A 25,193-nucleotide genomic window follows, 5' to 3' on the forward strand; every position below is an offset into this window, starting at 1 on the left:
AAACAATATTCAAGAACAAACTATACTTAAAAAAGTTAAGTCATCGAAGACTTATGAGAAGCCTCGATGGTAAAAGTCACTCATAATTTGTAATCAAACTGCTAGCCGTACACTGAAATCCTATTGGGGAAAACTTTAATCAAATGATCAGAGTGAAGGTTATAAGAAGAAAAGGATTATACCCTTGATTGCAGTTGGATGAGCATCACATCAGCTATTCTTAAGCATGACCTAAGAAAGTCTAGTCGTCGAAATAGATGTTGTGATATAGACTTTGGTTTTGATCCACTATTCAGTATTAAGTCTTTTTACAGTGCGAGTTGTTCCCTTTTCAATAGCTGACGTAGTAAACTTCATCTACGATTGTTAAATATACTACTATCAAAGAGATGTTTTTTTTTTCTAGTGACGGATATTAAAATGCTCAAGATCAAAGTAAATAAATCAGCACAAAAAATAGCTTTACGTAATTAACGATTAATTTAAAAAATACTAGCAAATATTTTTTGGGTGAGGCCCAAAAATGAAGCGAGTTTGTTTGATGGTAAAAAAAAATTGTTTTGTGATAAAACTTCAAGGGGAGTTTTTTTTTTTTTTTTTTTGACTTCTTACATAGGCATTAAAACAACAGGATTATACCCTTGATTGCGGTTGGTTGAGCATCACTAAGCTATTATAAAACGAGGCGGCCCACATTGGTCAATTTATTGAAGCATTAAATTTGAACTAAGAAAGATGCAAATCCAGTCGTCGAAATATATCATGTTGAAGTGGACTTTGGTTTTAATGCCCTAATTCTTACAGTGCTATTTATTTACTTCTCAGTACTTGGGTACTTGACGTGGTAAATCTATAAGCAACATGGTCAAAAACTCGTACGTCAAGATATCACAAGAAGAGTCAGATTCAACGACACCCAAAGCGGTGAATATCTTCTCCCACATAACCTTCAGTTGGTTGTCCAAACTTCTTAAAACCGCCAGTCAAAGACCTCTAAAGGAAAATGATCTACCTTATGCTGCAGGTCAGACTTCTACCAGAAAGTGTTTACAAATCTATAGAAAACAATGGAAAGAACAGCTGAGGACGAACAACCCAAAATTATGGAAAGTCTTGGCTCAGTCATTAGATAAATGTCACGTCTACAGTATTTTGGTGATTTTCTTTGTTTTTACCTTTTGTCGCATCCTACAGCCAGTATTTTTGAATTTAATTCTTAAAGAACTGATGCAAATTGAAAATGAGACAAAACTTGGAAGCCCTCATGCAAGCAGTCAAGCATTTCGCGTGGGTCCTACATCAACAACGAAGAGTAGTATCTCAGTTACTAATAATATCAATCAAATATCTTGGCAAACAGTTCTGTATGTGATCAGTTTGTCAATAGTTTGTGTGATTCAATCCTTTATGCAAGCAAATTTGTATTATCTTGGAGCTATCACCGCTTCTCACGTTAAGTCTGGCTTGATTGGATTGGTGTATGAAAAGGTACGTATTATACCATGCATATCTAACATTAACCTTGGATTCCATTATAGTTGCATCATATTAACTATGATTCCATGCATGTCGAAGTATCTCCCTGGTGTTCCTCGCTCCATAATTATATTTCTGATTCGAAAGCCACTTGTTAGAGCGCGCAGAACCCCAAAAAAAGGGGCTCCTTCGAAGCCCTAATATTGTAGCCGAATGCGGCAATCCAGAACAAAATATGAAATAATGTATCAGAATTTTCAATTGTAGGTCGAATGCCCATTTCTAAAGCTCGCAAAAATGTAAACAGCCGTCTTCTCTGCAAATATGAATATTTCAAAGCTAAATTACAAAATTTGATAACGTCTTAGCCAGAGGGTGGGATTGAAGCGTTTCGTGACTAAACTGTAAAAAAAACATTCAAAGTTCTAGCTGATAAATTGGAACTGACCGAGAAACCCCTTCATGTTACCATGTGACGTACCTGACCTAGTGACGATATTCGAACGGAAAAGTGCTGAATCCCGAGCACAGGTTCCTTTCGTTACATTTTAAAAGAACGAAATAAAAAGCCGGTAAGCTAAAAGTCCTTGCGAAAATATAAAAATGAAAATATGCACCTCTGCTAGAAGGGTACCGATCATGTTACAAAAATAAATTCTAAAGGCAATCATTTGGTAAAGTTCGCGTTTTTGATTTCTTACCAATATTCCTGAAAGTAAAAGAAAAACCGACCAAACACCTGGATGTTCAGTCAGTCTATGATGTATCAATACTAATATCCGATCCATATTTGGTTTAGATTATTTCCAGCAAACGTTATCATCTCGACAACTTCACTTCTGGTCACATGCTGAGTCTAATATCAAAGGATTTAGAAGGATTAGAATACGTTTTTATGTTCAGTCCAATCTTCATTCAAGCACCACTTGAGCTGTTGGTGGTTGCGTTGCTTCTTTGGCATCTGGTTGGAATTGAGACTGCCGTATGCATCGGATACTTGTCTATCATCCTTATGTGCAACTTTGCAATTGGTAGGATATTACAGCAGATTCGTGTCAAGCTGATAACGACAACGGATTTTCGTTTGAAGTTTTTATGTGACGTCGTCTCAGGAATACAAGTCATCAAGATGAATGTGTGGGAGACATTAATGGAGCGAGTAATTGGACAAGCAAGAAGGTAAAATTTCAATGTGAATAACTCTCATTCCTCAACGCTTCTTCAATGCCTTTTGCAACACTTAATAAGCTTTGAGATTAGCACTCACTTATATACATTTGTATTGTATATTTCATTACAGGCAAGAAATCAAGGAACTCTTCAGAAATAATGTCTTTAGAGGTTTGTTTTATACGTTGAACTTAACCTTCGTGAACAACGCTTCATTTCTAGCCATCACTGCTTTCTTGTATACGGGTCACGTGATCGATGTAAGAAATGTCTTCACGCTATTGACTTTCATGTTTATTTTCCCTCCACGTTTATACTGGTTTTCGCATGAAATAGAATATGTGAGCAACCTTAAAGTGGGAATACAAAGAATTCAAGATCTTTTATTGAACGACGAGCTTAAAAATGAGGATGGACAGCTTAACGATGATCAGCTCAAGGAACATATCATGACTACTTCAGATAGTCATGACTACGAGCCATTACCGATTACGAACCTAGATTTTCCTCCTCTCAAGATTATCCCTGGACTACATTTATCCAAAGTTATCAGCAAAGTTCCTCATCATTCATTCAACAGCAGCGTCACCGATAAATGGCTCTTGAACGAAATAGACTTACGAACCAATGGATCCAAACTTATAGCAGTTATCGGTAAGATCGGCTGTGGCAAATCGTCGTTACTTAACATTATTCTAGGGGAACTTCCACTTTCGCGAGGACAAGTCCTCATCAAAGGTAACACGGCTGTCGTCCCTCAAATAGCTTGGGTGTTTTCTGGTACCATACGAGACAATATTCTCTTTGGAAGCACTTTTGACAAAAATAGGTACGATGATGTTGTCAAATCATGCGCACTCGAAACCGACTTTAAGATATTGCCACATGGTGATTTGACATACGTTGGGGAAAGAGGCGGTAGACTCAGTGGTGGTCAGCGGGCAAGAATCAATTTAGCACGTGCAGTATATCAAGATGCAGACATTTATCTACTCGACGATCCACTCAGTGCCGTTGATTCTAATGTCGGTCGTCATGTGTTTAATGAGTGTATCATGGGATTATTGTCTAATCGACTCCGAGTACTTGTCACACATCACTTGCACTATCTGAAAGATGTGGATGAAATTGTGATCATGGAGAACGGGACGATTGTTAAGCACGGGACCATTGATGAGATAAACCTGGCTCATGACAGTCTTGAGAAAATAATAAGTACGAGAGAAAATGGGAAATATGAAGCTGTGCTGGAGAAGGAAACTGAAAAGGCGGACCATCGAATGAAAGATGAAGATGAAGATAATAATAGAATGGAAGAAGAGGAGAAAGGCGTGGGAAAAGTCTCTTGCAAAACGTACTGGAAGTACATGCGGTCTGGAAGCAGCATTCCTGGCCTAATCATTTTATTTTTACTGGGATTGTTTAGCCAGTGTAAGTCCAATGAATATCTACTGTAAAGTTTAAAACAGCATTTTCCCCAAATCTTATTTGCTGATGAGTTATTATTTCATTTTTAGGCTCATCAAATGGCGCTTACTTTTGGCTTTTACACTGGATCAAACTTTCTCCCAAACAGCAACAGAGTTTAACCAACCTTTACATTTATTCAACAATAGCCTTCTGCTCTTTTTCCATTTCCATTTTGTCCACAATTGGTGTACTTACTCTGTGCCTGAATGCTTCCAAAGAGTTGCACAAGCAAATGGTATCCACCATATTAAGATGTCCCATAAGGTTTTTCGATATCAATCCACCAGGTAGAATCCTCAGCCGTTTTTCACAAGATACGTTTGTGATGGATGATACCCTAGTGGAGTTGTCTCTCCGGGAATTCATGATGCTTTTTATATGCACTTTTGATTTTGGAATCATGTGTGCCACCAATGCAGTATTGGTTGTGCCTACTTTACTTGTGATATGTTTTGTAATATTTGAGGCAAGGTATTACTTACAAGCGTCAAGAGAGGCTCAAAGATTGATGGCCATATGTGGAAGTCCTGTTTATGAACACTTCGTGCAGACCATTGAAGGAGCACATATTATCAGAGCATTTGATCGAAAAGACCTACAAACTAACAAAATGCAAAGGTAAGCGCTCATCATGGTCACAGCACAATGCTGTGTAACTGAATATGAATTGAAGTTCATGAGTATGGAACTTATGCATGTGCTGCATGGATTCATTCTCAGGTATCAAGATAACATGAATAAGGCAATGCTAGTGGTATTTGGTCTCAAATCGTGGATAGTTTTAAGAGTAGATTTGATGTTAGCATTGTGCGTGATCTGCGTTACAGTTGTCTCTCTGTTGACCAGTCAGGATAGCAGTAAGTCGTACACATTTTTTTTCTTCATTTCAAGTTTTGTTGATTATTTGGCGGTTATTGATCATGCGTCAGGATCGCAACTATGATACAGGTGAAGAGAGAGTTTTGTTTATTCATTTGGTCAAATTCAGGATATTACTTATGTTTCAAAACAACCTGATTTGGGACGAGAGCTTGATTCAATAACGTGAAATATAATGCATGCACATAAAAGGACTCTAAACAATGAATCCGTAAGAAAAACATCCCTAATTTTAATCCAACTTTAATACAGAAAGTACCCGATGTAATCTAATAAATCTTTTATTTCAGCGTCAGTGGGTTTTCTAATTTTCTATGCGATAAAACTGGCCTCTACGTGGAATATTGCCTTTACTATAGGAAGCTTGGAGAATTCTATGACATCAGTAGAGAGAGTGATACAATACGCTGACCTTGAAAGGAATCCTGGCTATGCAGTGAAGACTCGACCACCACAACAATGGCCTACAAATGGGTCTCTGTCTTTCAATGATGTCACGCTGACATACTATCCTGGAGCACCGCAGGCACTCAAGGGCATCAACTTGAACATCCAATGTGGAGAGAAGATTGGAATAGTGGGACGAACGGGTGCTGGAAAATCTTCTATCATATCAGCTCTTTTTCGACTTCCTCAAGTGCATTCAGGGTCCATTGTCATTGATCAGGTGGTCATTGAAGATCTTAACGTTCAAGACAGTCGCAGTACTATTGGTTGTATTCCACAAAACCCATTTCTATTCATAGGAAGTCTTCGATTTAATCTGGATCCTACTGACAACTGCCCAACCAGTCAGCTGTGGTCGGTGTTAGACCAAGTTCAACTAAAATCATTCGTAGAGTCCATCCCCGAGGGTCTTGAATACATGGTCAAGGAAGGAGGGTCCAACTTCAGCGTGGGCCAAAGACAACTATTATGCCTTGCACGAGCTCTCTTGCAGAAGAAAAAGATAATAGTACTAGACGAAGCTACTGCCAACGTAGACTTTGTCACAGACAGACTCATTCAAGACACCATCAAATACCAACTACGAGAACAAACTGTTCTGGCCATAGCACATCGTCTGGACACTGTTCTTGATTATGACAGAGTTGTTGTTATCGAGAAAGGGAAAGTTGTAGAAACTGGTCAGCCAAGAGTTCTGATGATACAAGAGAACAGCATTTTTGGTTCCTTGTATCAAACATATATCCAATCTCATAATAGAGATTCTTTTTGAAAATCAATTAATCATGTAAACATTTTACTACTTAATTAATAAGGTAATAAAGGGGGACCAGAACTAAAATCGTCCCAAATTTAATTTGGTTGAAATTTCACTGGTTGATTATCTCTAGGGGCCTAATAATTATTAGTTAGTAGATTAGTATCATGCATCCAAACCGGGAGACAACTCCCATACTCTTACACGAATAATTCAACAGGTTATTTTATGTCTCCCATTTTACTGTAGGTTAGGAAGGGTTGGGAGACAGGGCCTTTTCCGAGAAGACTTGAACGTCTAACGATTTTCGATGTAATTACAAAGGCAGCCCCTTCTTCTCAGTTATTTTAAGACCCTGAGTGTTGGTCCGGCCGAGGCTTTATAAACCACGACCTCCCGCAAAACAGACCGACACTCTTACCAACTGAGCTAACCAGGTGACGCATGACATAAATTTACGCATGAATTTATAGTGAGCGCGCGCTCATCGTGATGACGTCATTCCAAGTTTTGATAAGCAAAATATCACAAAAACGTCAGTAGGCTCTTACAGCTCTAAACCAAAGTAGGGGACCCCCTTGGTACCTAGCTTGGTCAGTAATACCTAAAGGAAAAATAGAAAAGAATCTGACGATGGGATCAAATTGAAATCGCATATTTTGTGCATAATTAGAATAGAATTTCACGAAACGCAGAGGAATCAAGTCCACACTTGTAGTCCAATAGTATTTCATATTTCTAATATTCAACACAAATTTCAAATGCTTTACCTAGTTATTTGGCTATTTTCTAGATTTTATGCGAAAAAGAGGGACGATCAATTTATTTTTTCAGTAAAATATGACTTATTTTTGACAGCTTTCCATGTTTACTTTGTTCGCGCATTTTTGCCGTAAAAAGGGTGAAATTCCACGCATTCTGACGGCTAAAAGAAGTCGGGGACCTCCATTTTTTATTTGCTTATTTTACTTCCAATATAATGTACTTTCATCATGCAAAATGTTTGAAAAATCTGACGATGGGATCTTTTGCCCATGAACGTCCTCAATACAATTAGTAGAGACAAAAGTCATCGTTTTTTGTTATACTTTGACTGTTAGTTACTAAATAATACAACTTTACTTCACAGGCGAAGAAAAATCACTCTACAACTTTTTTGTTTCACAGGCGAAGTAAAACATCATTCTAGTATCTTCTTCACGTGACTAGCAATGTTCAATAGTATCGAATGATCAGGATAACAAACCTTTTGGAAGGCGTTAAACATGTTTATTATTTTTCTTTTCGTTTCCTTGTTTGATTGCTTTTCTTTCTTTTCATTTTTATTGATTTAGGAAGGTGTTAATAAATCAGTAATTTTGTCAGCAGGTCTAAAATAGGACTAAATTTGTCTTTCTTTCTTTCTTTCTTTTATCAGTCTAATGATTGCTTTATCTCAGCATTAAAGTAAGGAAGGTGTTAATGAATCAATAATTTTGTCATGGCAGGTCAAAAATAGGAAATTGCACTTAATTGTTTTGGTGCAGTGGAAAATATCTTTTTCTTTCCCAAAAACACATCTTTTGACTTGAATATTTCTGTTCAGTAGCAGGTGCATCTGTTTTATTAGAGTAAAAATGCTCCGATTTAACTTTATAACCCGTTTCAGTCATTTCAGTTGCCATTGAAAACGGAATCCTCATACAAAACTTAGATTCTAAAATATATATAATCAAATATAGGAATTAGATATGTCGGTGAAGTCGTTTGCTTTTCTTATTTTTAAGTCATTAAGAACATTAAAATTATACGTAAACAACCAGATGTGATAATTTAATACTGCATGCCATTAACGCCCGTTTCTCCTTAATTATTTCAGAAGCACTGCGGTATTAATAAGCTATAAAAGACAAAGTGAAAAAGCGTCATAAGTGATTTTATAGAGTTAAAGTAAGATCTTATACCGATAAAAATAAGAAGACGTTTTGCATCAGTCGACAGAATCGTAAGATCTTAATTCAATCTCATAAAATGAATTCGTTTACTTATTATTTAGTTAAGACAGCTAAAAGGTTTTAGAACTGACGGGTTTGTTTGTGAATCACAAAATGCAACGTGCGTTAATGGGGCCGTAAAAGTAGACTCTTTACCCACGCTTTATCGTTTTTGGTTGAGAAAAATTCGATTCTCTCTCAAAAACCCAACTTGACGAGATAAGAAGACTGCTAAAACAAACAAAGACAGAAAAAGCTTCGAAAAATACATATTCAAATATATAAAAGTAGTGGATCCAGGATTTCAAAAAGGGGGGTCCCAGAAACGCTGTCTTGCAGATTTCCGCATTTTTAGGACAAACCATGATCTCAATAAAATTCTACTAAGCGTGAACGGCTTGACAAAGGGGAGTTCCAAAGAACCACTACTGTATCGAGTATAAAGATGAAAACTGAAATATTATTTGTTTTATTTCTATATTTTTTATTTAAAACTGAGTAGGTTAAAAAGTTACATGTAAAACACGCTAAATAAGAAAATGCAAAATTTGAAATCACTGAGCTTTTTAATCGTTGATTTGCTTGTAACAACGGTTGAATTAAAAGGAGCAAAGAGTTACACACACACACACAAATTAATGGGTCACTACCCTCTATTACGAATAAACAAATGAGCAGATGGCTTCTTAATTACCGTTTCGCTCCTAACAGTTCGATATTAGATTTTTTCCCCCCATCAGTCACTATCGTCCAAGCATTATATACAGCTAGTGCAAATAAGTAGCATCTTTCTTTATATTTATTATTTTTCAAGTTTTTTCCAAACCACAACTGAGTATCAAGATGGTCGAATATGTGGCTTTGTCGTTTGTGTTCACGTCGATTCTTTAAAGGCAGAGTTGCCAGGTTTAAGTACAGGTTTACTACAGTATGAAGAATTACATAAAATGCTTCTAAACATTCTTTTGCATTCATGTCTAAACGATCTACTTGCAATCCCATAGATAATTGGATTGATTAAACTCGAGATGTACACCAGAAATCCATACGCTAGGTAGACATGTCTTGATAAGAGCGGTGAGCCATTTATCGCATCGATATAATCGATCACGCTCACTGGTATCCAACAACATGCAAATCCCAGGAATACAGCTGCAAGTCTCTTTGTTATTTTTGCTTCCTTGACATGAGCACGAAGTTCTTCTGGGCCGAGTTCATCATTGACAAAAACTTTGTTAGTGCGATTTACCTCTTTGAACACAAACGTGTAACACAGAGCAATAACACATAAGGGAGTTCCTATGAAGAGAACTTCGATAAACACCGTGTAGAGAATATTTTTCTCAAATTCGTAGAGACACATGGCTTTTCCCGGCTGGAAAGAGTAGCCCCCAAAGTTGAAAAAGAGGGGAGGAATAGAACCAACCAAAGCGTCGACCCAGACAATGAAAATAAGAAGGATGGTTCGACGCTTTTTGAATAGACTCTGGTACTTCGATGGTTTTAGGATGCAGAAATAACGATTTATCGAGACTAAAGCCATCATATGAAGGGAAGCCAATCCCAAGGTAAACACAAAGAAGCCATGAGCTTGACAAACCGTGCCCCCAAAAATCCACTGACCATGTATTAGTGTTATTAATGAAAGAGGCATACACAGAGCAGACATTAAGATATCACTCACTGCTAGACCAAACACAAACATATTAGAGATGGTCCGAAGACGTGGATTTCGCCTGATGGCACAGAAAACTAAAGTGTTCCCAAGAAGGCCCAAAAGCAAAACGAACCCCATTGCAGTAGATTCCAAGGCAACGCTCTGAAGGCTTCTTTTCAAGAGTACGCTCGAAAGAATTAAAGTACCCATGATTTCAATGAATGGGATTTTGATCTCTATAATGCTACTCCAGTCTTTTCGCGTTTACTTTCAGTTCTGTTTTTCTTTTCGAAATGCATTACTCTTAAATATGTTTCATAAAAACAAATTAACACCAGTACCTGTCAACTTTGAACAAACAGAAATTGATCGCAAATTGCAGGAGTGCGTGAGCAAAGCAGATGCCTTTTCTAGATGAATGAAAAGGACCAAAAAGGATGAAAGAAACAAAAAAGATAATAAATACGTACTGAAGACATGTATAAATAAGGGGACTCAAGTTCTTCGCATGTGAGCCTCAACTCATATAATTTTATTTACCCAACATATATTCGCTAACCCACAGTTCTTTTTACTGATATTAGCTTTGCGCTTTGAGTGTAGAACATTCGATTCAAGTTCACGTTAGATTCCGGGTATGAATGAGAGAAATATTTACAGCCACGCTTGCTTGTCAGTATATAATAATAATAATAATAACTTTATTAATGTCTCTAATCTTCTAGCCGGGCACAAGTGCCCTACTAATCGGGGAGACAAGTATGTTAGAGACAGTATGATAACTGCACTATAGCATAGAGTGTCATTGTTAGACGCTAACGCTAATCGCAAATAACCGAGTTGCAGATAAACTCACATATTTGTCATGGAACTAAATTAAAGATTGAAACAAAGATATATTTCCCCCTGTTGAATGCGTTTTTTTTATCAAGCAGCTGCATTTTGTGCTATCTTCATAAGATTGGAGTGGTACGGGGGATAAGCGGTTCAAAACTTCTCGTTCTAAATAACGATTCGGACTCCAGTGAGTGGCTGGCATTGACAGAACAGTAGTTTTTGTATAGTCTCCGGTTAATAAAATATGGTCGTATTTTATTGAAATTCATAAATTTAAGCATCACGTATATATAGTCGCGTGCCCACTTCTTCGCCTAAGGTGACTGCCTACTTTTGGAAATTGATTTAAGCTTTTCTTAAAACTTCGATTTTCCGAATTAAAATTTAATGCTGATCCCAAATCTGGAAAGAAAAATAGGATGTCCCGAGCTCGTTTTCGAGATAATCAGCATTTAATGGAAGCCTACGCACGAGCTTTTGGAGTAAAAATTGCGCCACCGGAAGTGATTAGAAAAAAATTAAGATGAATAAGATAATAGTTATTTGCAGACTATATGATTGCACGAACGAAGGCTACTGAGTCTACGATAATACATGGATATTTTCGACAAAAAGACAGAGAGATACATTGATTTGTCATATTTTGTAGTTTCGGTGCTCTTAAAAAATCTCATAAAGTCGAACAAAAATCGCTACAAAAATCTATATTTTCACGTGTTCCTGATTTAAACTTTTCCTAAAATGTTGATATAATCTAGATGTTTAGGAGTTTTTTCGAATGAGCTATCAAAAAATATAGAGTCCCGTGCAAAATGTGAGGGTTTTGCCCTGTTGAAGCTCAAAACGTGTATGGTTCTTCAATAAAATGATCACTGCACTGCGTAGAGCCACATATCTTTATGTTCCGAAGGCCAGGCACCAAGAGCTAATATATGCTCTTCTCATGTTCTTTTATTATATCAATTTAAAATTTACCGGGGGGAGTTCAGTCTATGCTGTGCAACTATCCGGTGCGGCACAGAATACGAAAGACTCTCTTCGTTGATCTTAGTTGTAATGGTAGAATACTTACCATCGATGTAAAAGCAAGTGAATATTAAGTATAAAAGTCATTGCCATACCCATTCCATTTCCAACCTGAAAATACAATCAAGTTTGGTAAGCCGCTAATGGAAAAATCTCCAAAAGTTCAATGAAAGGAGGCAACAGACAGTGGGTTTTACATATATAACCAGGACGACCCCGAGTGTCCCAGAAATAATCGTGAAAGTTTGGTTGCCGGCGTTTTATCCATGCAGAGGAACGAGTACGAAACTAACTGTTAAAATGTTTTTTGAAATAATTATGTCTAACAAATGTCATGGTAATTTAAAAAGTAAACATTCTTCGTTTTTAGATTTATCAGCTTACATCGACCGAAAGACTGAAGGATTTCCAAAAATTAAGAAAAATATAGATGATGATAAGCTCACTGCAAAACAAATCCAAATGAGGATATTTAAAGCAAAACATAAAATATTGCTATTCCTTACTTTGACTTGTTAAAGACATTTCTGAGTTGAAATACGTACTCCAGAGGTTGTGGTGAACGAGAATATTTCTTTCGGCCATATTAACTTTTCCTGAACCGAACTAGCCGTTGTAGAAAATGCTACTTCCGGCTACGGGCAGCCGCGCAGCTAATTAACATAAAAGGCGCGATTTTTAGGAGGATGTGACGTAATTAAAGGATTTAACCACAGGGAGCCCAGTTAAATTATAAAATAACTGGACCAAAAAAAAATGCTTGCCTGACGTTCATGCAAATAAATGAATGAATAAATGAATGAATGAATAAATGCATTAAAAAAATTATGAATGAAACACAAAAATTTAAAAGGCATATTTTGTTTGTTCTTAACAATTAGGAACAAAAATCAAGTCATTTTAAAATTCAATTGCATCTTTTTTGTAATTTGACTATGACTTCCAATCTATTTTCTTATCAAATAAATTAATCTACTCTTGATCTGATGATGACATGGAACCACTGTCTCTCTTGCTAGTTACTTGAGCTTGCTTGTATCCTTCAACTGATGCCTAAAATGTCCCAGAAATAGGGACATATTAATTAGTGAATATTTAATAAAATTTAAGCTAAGTATCTGGAAAAGATAAAAAAGACAATCTAGATCATTTTCAGTTAGAGAGGTAAAAATATAAACTATGTTGAAATATCAATCAGACAGGATCTTAGGGGTAAATTAAACATCTAAGCATCTATTTTTGTTGCTATCAAAACAAGTTTAAAACATTCACAACAAGAGGAAGGCTGATTTCACAGATCAATCAAAATGTGTTTAAGAATAAAGTGACAGAGCAGCCAATCAGATACTATATAGTTGCACAAATATACAGGGGTTCTAGAGCAAAGAATGCTGTGCTGATTTTGCAATCTGTCTTAAACACTGGTCATAAGTCTGGCTGCATGCAGGCTAGAGTATTCTTCGATTGCACGTTACGTCATCGCAGCCTCTTAGGGGAGCGTTGGTGCCATTTAACAAAATATTTCTTATCAGCATCCATTGTTAAGGGCACAACAATGGCCACCTTATTTTAACTCTCTGATCTACTTGGGAATGCTTGCAATCCATCAATTAGAGAAAGATAGAAAGACCAAAGAAAAAATATAACAGAATCTTTACCTCAAATGTAGCAAGCACATGTTCACAGACAGTTGATAATTCAGAAAGTCCCCTTCTAAGCACATCAGTAGCTGGAACACCTAGTAGAAATTATACAGTCATGAGTTGGACTGTCAATACCTATGCCACATGATATTTTATTTATATAGACAGACAATCAAATATATTTAATACTAAATGGTACCATTAATATTAATAGTACTATTACAAGGAAATATTCAGTGACATATCAATTTATGGAAGATCACAGAAAGCCTATCCAGCAACCCATCATCTAGCTTGCAATGTGATTGGTTTAAACATTTTTTTATTGTAACTATTTAATTTTGTGTATCCCCTACTCAAAATCCCAGATCCACCCACGACAGTGTCTGCATTCCAATATATATATATATATATATATATCATTCAAATATAATAAATAAAATATAACCATGAAAAATACCATCCCTTTGTTCTTAGAGGAAATAGTTTAAACATAAACATTTAGAAAATCCACCAGAGTATTTTATGCTATTCAGAATTAGAAAACATTTCAGTAAAACTAAAAATTACCATTTGTTTGTATTCTAAAATTGATTTTGTTTTCTGAAGGATGTGGGACAGTATAGCCACAGAACTTCACATTTGGGCTGAAAAAAAAATTTGGTTAAAATATAGGATGTCATACTCAAGGGTGGTAGAACAAATTCTGGATTGAAAGTCCCTCCCTCCACCTCAAATCCACCTTTATTGATAAATATTGTCCTTCTCATTATGTCATTAACATTATTTGTAGGCCTTTCCTTGGTAAAGCTTGTGATATATATTTCCCCAAATTGAATTATCAATACCGTTTGCAAATGAATGCATTTTTATGGTGTGCAATCCTCGATGGCCTAGTTATTAATAATATTCTTTTCGATATTTCTATTGCCAACAGATGGTTACCATCAATCATGAACATCCAGCATGCCAAAGGTGATGGATCTACTGTGAAATAGAAACTTTTGTCTCAGCACATGTTCCATCTCAAGTTTTATCAGTCCATCGTCTGCCCCTCACCTTAAGATGTGTACCATTAGTGTACTCACTTTTTCATGACTATATATCTTAGCGAGTTCCCTAGAGTATGATCTTCCTCGTGCATTACAAACGTTGCGCATGTTTCATCATCTGGATCTCCAGTTGGTATCTTGTAATTTTCAAACATATACACATCTAGTAAGTTTTACTAACAGAGTAACGAAAACAAACATGTGGAAACATCATGTTTTATAAGTTGAAAAAGATCGATAATGCACTTTTTCCAAAGTTATAAAATAATAACAGAAAGCACCAATCCTAGGTAAACAAACATAATCTCTCATGGCTTTGAAAAATGATTTAGACTTTGATTAACTTACAACTTCAAGTCTATGTTTAACACTTTCTTCTTCGTCCGCCATCTTGAAAAATAAAAATTTGCATATTTGTGTACAGCGGTCATTTTACACTGACTCGGCACTAGTTTCCTATGAGAAAGGTTTGTCCGGGGAAACCTCAGCCGAGAACTACAGTAAAGAGCTAAGAGTACGTAGAGGAAGTGACTTCGAAAAATCGCTATTTTATGGTGGAAAAAAAATACTAAGACTTAGGTAAGCAGTTCAATACTGTATGTACTCATCCATATTCATCCTATTTTAATATTGATACGGTTTTATGATTATTTTGTAAGTATTTCTTTGAGGAATTTGCTTTGCATGAAGTTTATTTTTTGTCAAATAAATGTCTCGTGACCCAACAAGCCTCGTTTGCAAATGTCTTTCGAAATACTTACGAATATTGAAATTATTACTATTAGAATGTATATATATTTTTATCTTACGTGTCTTTTATGCTCTGAGCTACTTTGTATGGTGTATACACTCTTTAAATAGTTGTTGTACATTTGTACAATGTCGCATTTATAATGATTAAAAAAACGCATTAAAAATTTTGCATATGATAAAAAATTCATACACAATGATTTGCCTAGTGTGTTACTATATTTCTTATTGGAAATTGCTGTAGTATTTATTCGTTTATAAAATGAAATTATGACCATAAGTTGTATCATTAGTGTTAATTTTACACATTGATTAATTAGTACATAAATACAAATTCAAACTTGTCATAAAAAGATGGTTTAATAGACCATATGAAAAACGAGTGTAATGCAAGGGCGGATCCAGGGTGGGCAAAGGGGGGCTGAAACCCTTCCTTTCAGCAGAAAAAACGATGCTTTTTTACTTGTTTTCCGTTGTGTTGATGAAAGAAACTCAATTAGCCCCCTCCTAAACTCAATTAGCCCCCCCCTAAAATTTTGGCTAGATCTGCCCTTGTAATGCACCTATCAATGTCTTGCCCCAACGGGGGGAGCCTGGGTATACCCAGGGGCTATTGACATCTTTGGAAAAAAAATGTCAATGAGTCCCTCTTAAGGGCCATATCAAATTGACAATGAGCCTCTCACAAGGAGCAGAGATACATGATATAATATAAAGTACACCAGGAGAGAGCTTCATATTTCTAAGCAAAATAACTGAAAGGTTATACAGAAATGAGCTTCAAGTCAGAAAATCATTGCCTGACTTCAGGAGTAGATATCTATTTAACAATAATTTCCTCTTTTGTGAGTAAATAAAAAAATACAACACATATGTTTAATGATCTCTTTTGCAGTTGTAAGCAAATGAAATTATACAACACATTTAACAATTTGTAACATCATATATTTTTTCTGCTATTTATTGATACAAAATTTCGTTGAAAGTGAAACTCATTGTAATTGTTTTAAAAGAAAACTATAAAACAAGCAAATTGCATGTATTTAGGTTGAATAATTTGAATTTTTTCCTGCTTATAAAGACCTTATAAAAAACTTTTGCATTTCTAAAGATTCATCAGTACATTGATGCTTGGCCTCATGTTCCTAAACTTGCTGCTCTCTTGCTCTACAGCTCCCAGCATGTTTGTATCACACATGTATGTTTTATATTCCTTGAATATATTTTCCCTTGTATTTTTAACATTTTATACAATCAACAATTAGTTTATTATTATTTATATACATTAGTTAGAAAATTTCCGAACTCATCAGAATTGGTTGCCTTAAGATTTTATGATCTAGGCTTCATGTTAAAATTTCCAAGAGTATCTCTTGCCTAGATATGGTTATTCTGCTACTTACTAGATTATAAACTGAAGCTGTATTGGTCTTTATTCTATATGGCATTCATAGTTACATGTAATCTAGTTTGTTTTTTTAACCAGATAACTTGCCATAAACCATGCCGTTGCTATACAGTGTAGTTGCGAGGGGAACTACTATATTAGCAAAGTTTGCTGCATGTGCTGGGAACTTTGCTGAGGTTACTGAGCAGATTCTTGCTAGAATACCTCCAGAAAACTCTAAGCTGACCTATACACAAGGAAGGTATGTACTGCTCTTGTTTAGTTATTGAGACATTGAAAGCATTTAAGTATAATCAACCAACGTTCTTTGATGAAATACAACTATTGATCCTGAAGTTACAGACTTAGACATGGGGCTTCTTTAGGGACTGCTTAACACAGGTAGTTGCTTTAATGGAATGACAACTCAGTGACCCCACTCCACCCTCCAAGGGTAAGGAATTTTAGGGCATTGCATGTACCAGGCAGAAACATATGGGTGTCATCTTAAAAGACCCATAAGACCTGGGGCATTAAGCTATGAGGACACAGTGCAATGATTGTGTGCAAGGCTGCAAGCAATCGTCCTTAAGAGCCATGAAGTAGAAATGATAGTACTTCAGCAATATTGACTGCAAAAGTGTGCTCAATGTTGCACTGTGAGTTCGTGCCTTTATGTAATCACTCCCCAGATCTGGGTGGGAATTGGATATTTGTACTAGACACAAAAGGTGGGATTCCATGTAGTTCCAGCATGTATTTGATTGTTGATTCTTTATTATTATATTTGCTGCATTGATTATTACCATATTTCTTACAACAATCACAACAATCACCCATAAGGGGCTCCTCCTTGTCAAGTTACAGCCATTTGCAATCACACACGCCCTCTAGCAATTTTTTTCTGTCGCAACGAAGAAGATTTTGGTGGACGTCAATCACAAGGCATTTCCATAACATTGTCAGAAAACACAAAGCTATAAGGGCACGTGCCTATAGAATGTCATGGAAACGCCTTGATTGACATCCATCAAAAGGTTCTTCGTAGCGACAGAAAAAAATTGCTAGAGGGCGCACACACTACATACACTACCACTACATTCTTAAAAATTTTTGTATACTTTCCAAAGACTGTTGTGTTAAAAGTAATTAATGCTATAAAAAAGGTTATGGCATTTAAACTAACCCTTGATCAACTCTTATTTTATTTTAGTTACTTATTTCACTACATATCAGAAGACAGGATAATTTATCTGTGCATTACAGATGATGTAAGTATTCATACAAGGAATTAATTATAGTTAGACTTCAAGCAATTTTCTTTATGATTTATGTTTTCATTTGTTTGGTTTCAGAATTTTGAAAGGTCTAAAGCTTTCAATTTCCTCAATGAAATCAAAAGAAGGTAGATCTAAATATTTTCATTTTAATACAATAACTTTATTTTAAGAGGGAAATGCTGAATATTAATGTATTGCAGTTTTCTAACTTACCTGAACCAGGAGTTTGTTTTAATATTATGGCTTTCATTAATTATAGCTTTTTGTGTGGTATATATCTAATAATTATCTATATACACCTGTTTTAAGAAATGTTGTTGGTCTGAGATCTGAAATCTAAAATCTGAGACCAAGTAGCATGCTCCAAATTGTAATATATTCACAGCTGAACAATGTAGTTTCCTTTTAAGATTAGAAATATACCCGGGGGGGGGGGGGGGGGGGCACTCCCCTATATTTGCTATACTGGTATGTGCTGCCCTATAGGGTATGGTTTTTCGGCTTTTGGGTCTGGGGTAGGGTATCATTTTTTGACATTTTGTCTGGGATAGGGTATCATTTTAGTCTGGGATAGGGTTAACGATTTGGTCGTTTTTGTCTGGCAAATAGGCTAGGCTTTCTGCTGACCAAAAACAATAAAAATGTTAGTAAATATTGATTGCAATCGATTGTAAAACCATATTTTCCATCTTTTAGTCTGGGATAGGGTGTACAATTCTTAGTTTTAGTCTGGGGTAGGATATGTAAAATCAAAATTTTAGGTCTGGGATAGGGTCAGGGTTTTGAGGTTCTGGTGGCACACCCCTACCCAAGTTGGGGTGGTAGTATCCCCCCCCACCGGGGAAATATATCAAAGCATGACCTTTGAGTTAGAAATATTATTTCAGTATTTTAGCCATAAAAATAATGTTTAGATTTCAGATGGCTTATCATGGGAGAGCCCAGACAGCATTGCCATTTGCCATGAATAGTGAATTTTCTAGGGTATTATCAGTGGAAATGGTAAGAGTAATTTTAAAAATCCTTTTCATATGAGTTGGGATTCACAAGGGAGTGGTTTTTATCTTGGGTTTTGTTACCTGCATTAAATAACATGAAAAAAATCTAAATGTGCAGAGAAAAAACAAGTCCTGTGCACATTAAACAAAATATTATGGCCAGGAATCCTGGCAATCAGTAGGGACCTCAAGCATTGACAAGTGGAAACGTCAATGCCAGACATATATGTAGGTGAATTTATACTGCTTCCTGCTAATTAATGAGCTAAAAGTTAAATTTATGAATCAAAAGTCCTGAATGTAGAGTTAAAAAAAGGTCTTGGCATGATCCCAGCAGCCATGATTACTTTCATAGTTGCATTGATTTCATTTGTTATAGAAAAGATTTTCAGAGCAGGAGGAAGGTCAGAGCAATTTAACAAAAGTTCAGGGAGAACTAGATGAACTAAGAGGAATAATGGTCAAAAATATAGGTATGTGAAGAATGTTTGCACATAGGGAATCCTCAATCCTTTAGCACAAACATGAAAAACACAAAATGGCACAAATACCATCAAGGAAATTTTGGAATTTTTTGATGGCATATTTTCCTAAGTCATACTACTAAAACCAGACGTCCTTTGAACTGTGAATAAAATTAGCCGACGTCACGCTCCCACGCTTCAGGCGCGACGCTGGCATAAAAGTGATCACGTGATGTACAAACTTTATCTTCGCGCTCTTAGACTTGTAGCCAACTAACGTTGTAGTTTCTTCCAATTTCAGAAAGATTTCCAGCAAAAAATCCAGAAACGTAACCTCCTTCTTGCTTTACTACAGAGTTGATGATATTACTTCTCATATCTTCGCTTAGTGCTTTCCCATTGGTAAAATTTCGGCCTTTCTTACTCAACATTTTTGGAAGCCGTTGGCTACAAGTCTAAGAGCGCGAAGATAAAGTTTGTACATCACGTGATCACTCTTATGCCAGCGTCGCGCCTGAAGCGTGGGAACGTGACGTCGGCTAATTTTATTCACAGTTCAAAGGACGTCTGGTTTTAGTAGTAAGTGGTGCATTCAAGATAGATGAGTGGGCTATATATTGATTATAATTAATTGATTGTGTTACAGACAGTATTGCAAGCAGAGGTGAACGACTGGAGTTATTGATTGATAAGGCTGAGGACCTTAATACCACTGTAAGCTATAATGGAATTATAAGTAAACAGGGGTGTAGGGATGATTTGTTGAAGTTAGTTGGGACTTACCCCCTTTGGGAAGCACGGGTGGCATAGCGGTGTGAGTGCTCGCCTCTCATCAATGCGACCCGAGTTTGAGTCCCGCCGGGTTCAGTGTTGTATATGAGTAGAGTTGTTTGTTGGTTCTCTCCTGTGCTTCAAGGGTTTTTCTCCAGATTCTCCGGTTTTCCTTCCTCTGCAAAAATCAACTCCTAAATTCCAATTTAATCACAGAATGAGGGCCACAGGTTTGTTAACCACTGGCTATTAAGTGCTACCCTCGTAAAAAAAAAGGACTTTATGGGAAATACTTTGATTACAATGGTCGTTGTAAGTTGTCATAATGATAATAATTGTCTTTTTTACTTCAGTCTCTCACATTTAAGAAGTCAAGTAAAGGTCTTGCAAGAGCTATGTGGTGGAAAAATGTCAAAATTATGATTATCCTGGCAATTATAGTCATTGTAAGTAATAGATCTATGTATGTTTGTACTATTTTGTTAGGGGCAACAGCATAAGGTTATTAAGTCAACAACTCTAAAATCGAAGAGACTGGTTTCAATATGATAAGCTTGTGCCACTGTCCCTAACAACATAGTACTTTTAACGCTAAAACGTATACTCCCTCTAAACTTTCCTGCTTCTCTGAAGGGTCTCAGGTGGGGAGGTGGTGTGTGGAGACATAAGCCTCTTTCCTCTGTACCCCTCCCCCCTCTGCTAGCAGTCTGATTTATGGGTCTTAATAAGAGTCCTCATGCTAATATATACTTTTTTGTTATTTCAGCTAATTTTGTATTTTATTGTATCTGCTGCATGTGGAGGGCTAGACTGGGGTACTTGTGTCAATAAGAAAAAGTAATTGAATTGTGTCCTACAACTGGTACTTTGATTAAACTCCGAAGGCTACAAGCCTTTGTACTGCATCATCTAGGTATAGCACCAGCCATTTGTAACAAAAATTTGATCCACTAGTTAAAGTTTTAACTTGAGGTTACAGAAATTATAACCTTAGGTTACGAACTGAAGACATTAAATACTGAGAATATAAAATATCTATGTTATTAATGCTAGAATAATGGCTTTGAACCATCACGAGATGGCAGCCATGACAGGAACAATTGATTCTGCTCTAATCTGATTTACATGAGAAAGAATTCAGTTTCCAAGGGGAAAAGATTATATTGTTTTGCCTCATGTCATGGCGACCCTAGCTATAGGTTTATAGTTGTGAATTTGTTTTTGCCATAGTACTAGAAAACATCCATTCCTTGTCCACAAGGTAAAATTGGGATTCCAAAGAGGGATGCAATAGGATAGAGCAGGGGATATCGGGGACCATGAAGGGGGATTGGGGTTCCCTAGGGTTGGGATAAGATAGAGCAGGGAGCAGGGAATATTAGGAACCACAGAGGGGGCTGTAGTCCCCAAAGCAATATTTGTTACATCAAATCATCATCAATGTGGTGCATCTAATTCTTAAGTAAATAATATTCTAACAACAGTTTCCATGACAAGATATCGTAAATCCTCTTACTGATATTGTTGGTATAGCAAAGTACTTGTAATCCATTAGTGTTTATATTTGTAACTTCAATATGGTTTTACATAATGCATTCTATTTGCATTATAGTTAACGTCATTTACTATCACTATTAGACTTCCTTACACGCTTTCATGAGGAAATGCAAATTTGAATAAAAAAGAAAATCTTGGTGGTGGTAGTAAAATAAGCCTAAAATGAGTCCTATTCATTGTACAAATTTAATTACTTCAAAAATATTTCTTTGTAAAGAGTGCTGACCAGTTATTGATCCATCATAATGGGAGTAATTGGGAATTTTGGCGTATGAATGAGAAAACACTACTAATTCTGTTTAATAAAAAAATCTAACCCTCGCCATCGTATCCTGTCAAAGCTTTCTGCAACTCCCCTTTTCTAAAACTTAGATTTTAAAACGTTTTTAACTGATTAAGGCGTGTGCAATAGGCCCTTTGCAGTTAACGGTCACGTGTCTGTACTAGAATGCAAAATTTTTGTTTTTATATTAAATCGGTGATTCTTTTTAGCCACTCGTAAAGAACTGAATGAAAACATGTATCCAGTCTGCTACGAAATGCAGTTTTATTACGATCTCTCGAAACAGGATGTAGAAAGTAAATTTCACCCATGCGAATCAAAATGTTCATTCATTTGCTCTCAGTGAATTAACCAGCACGTGATTGCTTAGCTGCAAAGGGCCTATTACTTTAAACCTTTTTCTACACACTTGGTTGAAAACTACGGTTTATTGCCAATTCTATAGAGAAGAATACGCAGTCTTGATATTCGGAAAATCATGGATAAGTATGCAAAGCCTTGTGTCTGATAAAAATGCAGACATCTTGTAGTTTGACAAGTTTTGAAACTTCGATCCGAAACTAAGCATTGAATGCTCCGCCTTCTTGAGTTTTGACTTTGGTAAGTTTTATACCACCCAATATCTTACTCAAAGACTCAAAGAGAGGGTCGCAGAATGTCCTAATACAAAGTCCCCAGACTTTACCCAAGCACTGGAGCTCAATGAGGTATCCTCTTAGGCAGGGCATGATGCACCAGATGTAGTCAAAACTAAGACACGCAAAATAACATCCACAGAGAATGGCTGTAGGGACACCAAAGATGGCCGTCAGGATGCGGTAACACCAGTACTTGGTGGCTACAAAGGTCGAAAAGGATGTTCTCCACACTCCATCGATACTATAGCTGCCATCGGGCTCAGCAAATACGTCTTGATAAAATACCTAAGGACAAAAACGCGCACGTTTTAAAATAATATAGCTAGCTCAGTTTGGTAAGAACTTCGGTCTGTTGTGTGGGATGTGGGGATTCAAGCCTCGACCTGACCAACACTCGGGTCTTGAAATAACTGGGAAGGTGCTGCCTTTGCAATCCAATCTGCAAATGGTTAGACCTTCATATCTTCTTGGACAATGACTGTTAACTAGGTCCCGTCTGTCTTCACTATATAACCCTGTGTAAGGCGGACGTAAAAGACCCACTCAAGACGTTGGTGACGACAGTGCGGGGACAGGGAGGGGAGACGCGAGAAGATCCTCCGTTTGTCCAATGCATATTGCGCGCGAAATCCTCAACATAAGCGTCAAAAAGATCAGTCAAGTTTCATTTGCGCATGACGCACCTGATTTATCGAGTCTCGAAAACAACATAATTATGTTGAGTATATGAGGATACAGATTGGAATCGTAACAGATTATCACCATGGTGATATCAGGTTACAGTTTAGCGGGGGAGTCAGAGATACGAAGTATCGGTACTCAGAATGAGCAAGGAGGCCAAGAGGTAACGCGCGACATGGTCGGGAATACTTTTTTCGGTAAAATGAGGCATGGTTGGGATTTATTAAAGGGTTCTATTAGCCCTTACAAGGCTGGGTAAAAGAATGAATCGAGTGGTATATGCAGTATCTTTTCAAGGGAAGAACTGATAGACTCCATCGTGGAAGTATGTAACTCGAACTAGTCTTTTCCTGACCTTTCAAATATGATTTGTATTTGTTTTGACTTTGTCATATAGATGTGCTCAAGCGCGACATATATTGCGGGTTTTCCTGTGGTAAACCTTTCAGTTTTTCTTTAGATTTAATTCATATTTTTCGTGTCAAAAAAATTATAAAAGGAATTGAAATTCAAAGTAAAAGTTGTCGTAGGCTACTGTCATCCTAAAACTGATTTTTTTTTTTACTCTGAATAAAATCTACTGATATGAAATAGTTTGAATACTAAACTGTTAGTCGATCTATTAGGAAGAAAACATTCTTTACATATCTGCAAGTATGAAAAGTGAAACATTTCAACGCCAAGCTTCTGTTTTTACTAATTCCTTTGGTTTAACATGTGTAAACGCAGGAATACATATTGCTTTTGCATGTGTACACATAGCTTTTGATACCGAACGAGGCTTAGTCAAAGACTACATTTGGAGAAAACTCTGACAGAGAAGTTTAGGCTTCCTCGCTCAAAAATCGGCCATATTTGAATGTTCAGTTTAATACTAAATATTTTCCAGTTTCATAAGATGATACTATAAAACAACTCCAGGCTTCGTACCTTAACATGGTCGTTCATTTTCGTTGGATCCCGATCGCCCATGTCGAGGTGGTGTCCACGAAGTGACGGATGGATAGTTTCGTGGCGGATTTCAACATCTTCTCCATCGTACACTCCTTCCACACCACCAGACATCTTCTCTTGTGAAGTCATGTCGAAAACTAACCGTGGTTTGGTAGACAGTTTGGCTGTAGTTTGTAAAGTATCAGCTTGAAGAGTCGGTCATTCAACTTGTTCCACAAACAGCTTGTAACTCAATACTACTGAAGAAATTTGATACCAAGCTACACTGTAGTTAAATCTCGTTAGCGACATGTGATAGAATACCAGGATCAACTCTGATCATTTTCCTTCAGTGAAGTGGATAGCAAAACAACAAAATATTAAATGGTCATGGTGAACCCTAAAAATACTGAGAAGGGGCTAAGATTGTTAAATATAGCAGACTAGTATGCATAAGAATAAAGATGTGGACTGCGACTTAAAAATTTAGTACACCGAATGCCGCTCTTCCTCTTCATGGTCCTCTCTTCTTTCAGTAGGACAGCAGTCAATCGTAATTCATTATGTACAAAACGAAATGATCGAATCGATAAAAGCACCAAGGGTGGCTTTGCAGTACTACACTCGCCTCCCCTCTGGGATCTCGGGTTGCATTCCTTATCTCGGTATGCAGTATGTGAGTAGAGATTATTAGGTCTCTACCTTGATTAGAAGCTTTTTCTCTGAGAAAGGGTGTTAATTCTTTCTTCCGCAAAACCTGATACCGACAGTGGATAGCCGAGAAGCTCATCGTTTTAGTGTTTGATCTAAGAGTTAATTGAACCATACCCCGACTTTAATCATCACAGTGGCCGTTGTTTTGAGGTATCGCCGATAAAATTCGGTTTTTAAAAGTAACAGGAAGATTCGCGATTCTACTTCAACACAACTCACTGACCTCAAGCAAGCAAAACGTCACTGACATGAAAAAGGGATTACTTCTTGATTCTTTGTTACTTATTCGTGTTATCTTTTGTGTGCCTTGTTAGAAAGGCATGTTTATTATAGGATTGGAAACCAACGGG

General features: G+C 36.6%; 5 protein-coding genes across 5 annotated transcripts; 2 read left to right on the forward strand and 3 right to left on the reverse strand.

Moving 5' to 3' along the window:
- Nucleotides 1–861: 861 nt before the first annotated feature.
- Nucleotides 862–6,430, forward strand: LOC116297576 (ATP-binding cassette sub-family C member 4). Its single transcript, XM_031705829.2, has 6 exons — nt 862–1,488; nt 2,276–2,655; nt 2,777–4,077; nt 4,164–4,734; nt 4,837–4,973; nt 5,286–6,430. The coding sequence occupies exons 1-6, from the start codon at nt 862–864 to the stop codon at nt 6,212–6,214; spliced, it is 3,945 nt and encodes a 1,314-aa protein (XP_031561689.2). The 3' UTR covers nt 6,215–6,430.
- Nucleotides 6,431–8,735: 2,305 nt separating this feature from the next.
- LOC116297586 (melatonin receptor type 1B-B-like) lies at nt 8,736–12,414 on the reverse strand. The gene is made up of 2 exons (XM_031705844.2): nt 12,199–12,414; nt 8,736–11,803 (listed from the first exon to the last, which is right to left on the reverse strand). Exon 2 carries the CDS (start codon nt 10,037–10,039, stop codon nt 9,047–9,049), a length of 993 nt encoding a protein of 330 aa, XP_031561704.2. The 5' UTR covers nt 10,040–11,803; nt 12,199–12,414; the 3' UTR covers nt 8,736–9,046.
- A 121-nt stretch (nt 12,415–12,535) lies between these two features.
- LOC116297590 (DNA-directed RNA polymerases I and III subunit RPAC2) lies at nt 12,536–14,788 on the reverse strand. Its single transcript, XM_031705851.2, has 5 exons — nt 14,736–14,788; nt 14,424–14,524; nt 13,906–13,982; nt 13,351–13,430; nt 12,536–12,745 (listed from the first exon to the last, which is right to left on the reverse strand). Exons 1-5 carry the CDS (start codon nt 14,775–14,777, stop codon nt 12,665–12,667), a joined length of 381 nt encoding a protein of 126 aa, XP_031561711.1. The 5' UTR covers nt 14,778–14,788; the 3' UTR covers nt 12,536–12,664.
- An 81-nt stretch (nt 14,789–14,869) lies between these two features.
- LOC116297589 (vesicle-associated membrane protein 7) lies at nt 14,870–21,915 on the forward strand. Its single transcript, XM_031705849.2, has 9 exons — nt 14,870–14,966; nt 16,624–16,786; nt 17,738–17,795; nt 17,880–17,929; nt 18,719–18,806; nt 19,182–19,275; nt 19,913–19,980; nt 20,391–20,483; nt 20,804–21,915. The coding sequence occupies exons 2-9, from the start codon at nt 16,641–16,643 to the stop codon at nt 20,876–20,878; spliced, it is 672 nt and encodes a 223-aa protein (XP_031561709.2). The 5' UTR covers nt 14,870–14,966; nt 16,624–16,640; the 3' UTR covers nt 20,879–21,915.
- LOC116297548 (caveolin-3) lies at nt 20,788–24,646 on the reverse strand. Its single transcript, XM_031705795.2, has 2 exons — nt 24,127–24,646; nt 20,788–22,800 (listed from the first exon to the last, which is right to left on the reverse strand). The coding sequence occupies exons 1-2, from the start codon at nt 24,277–24,279 to the stop codon at nt 22,438–22,440; spliced, it is 516 nt and encodes a 171-aa protein (XP_031561655.1). The 5' UTR covers nt 24,280–24,646; the 3' UTR covers nt 20,788–22,437.
- Between the last annotated feature and the right edge of the window lie 547 nt (nt 24,647–25,193).

The sequence above is a fragment of the Actinia tenebrosa genome, unplaced genomic scaffold, assembly GCF_029948245.1.
Source record: "Actinia tenebrosa isolate PJP-AT-01 unplaced genomic scaffold, QUT_ActTen_1.0 PGA_scaffold6__47_contigs__length_16458017, whole genome shotgun sequence".
Taxonomy (NCBI): Eukaryota; Metazoa; Cnidaria; class Anthozoa; order Actiniaria; family Actiniidae; genus Actinia; species Actinia tenebrosa.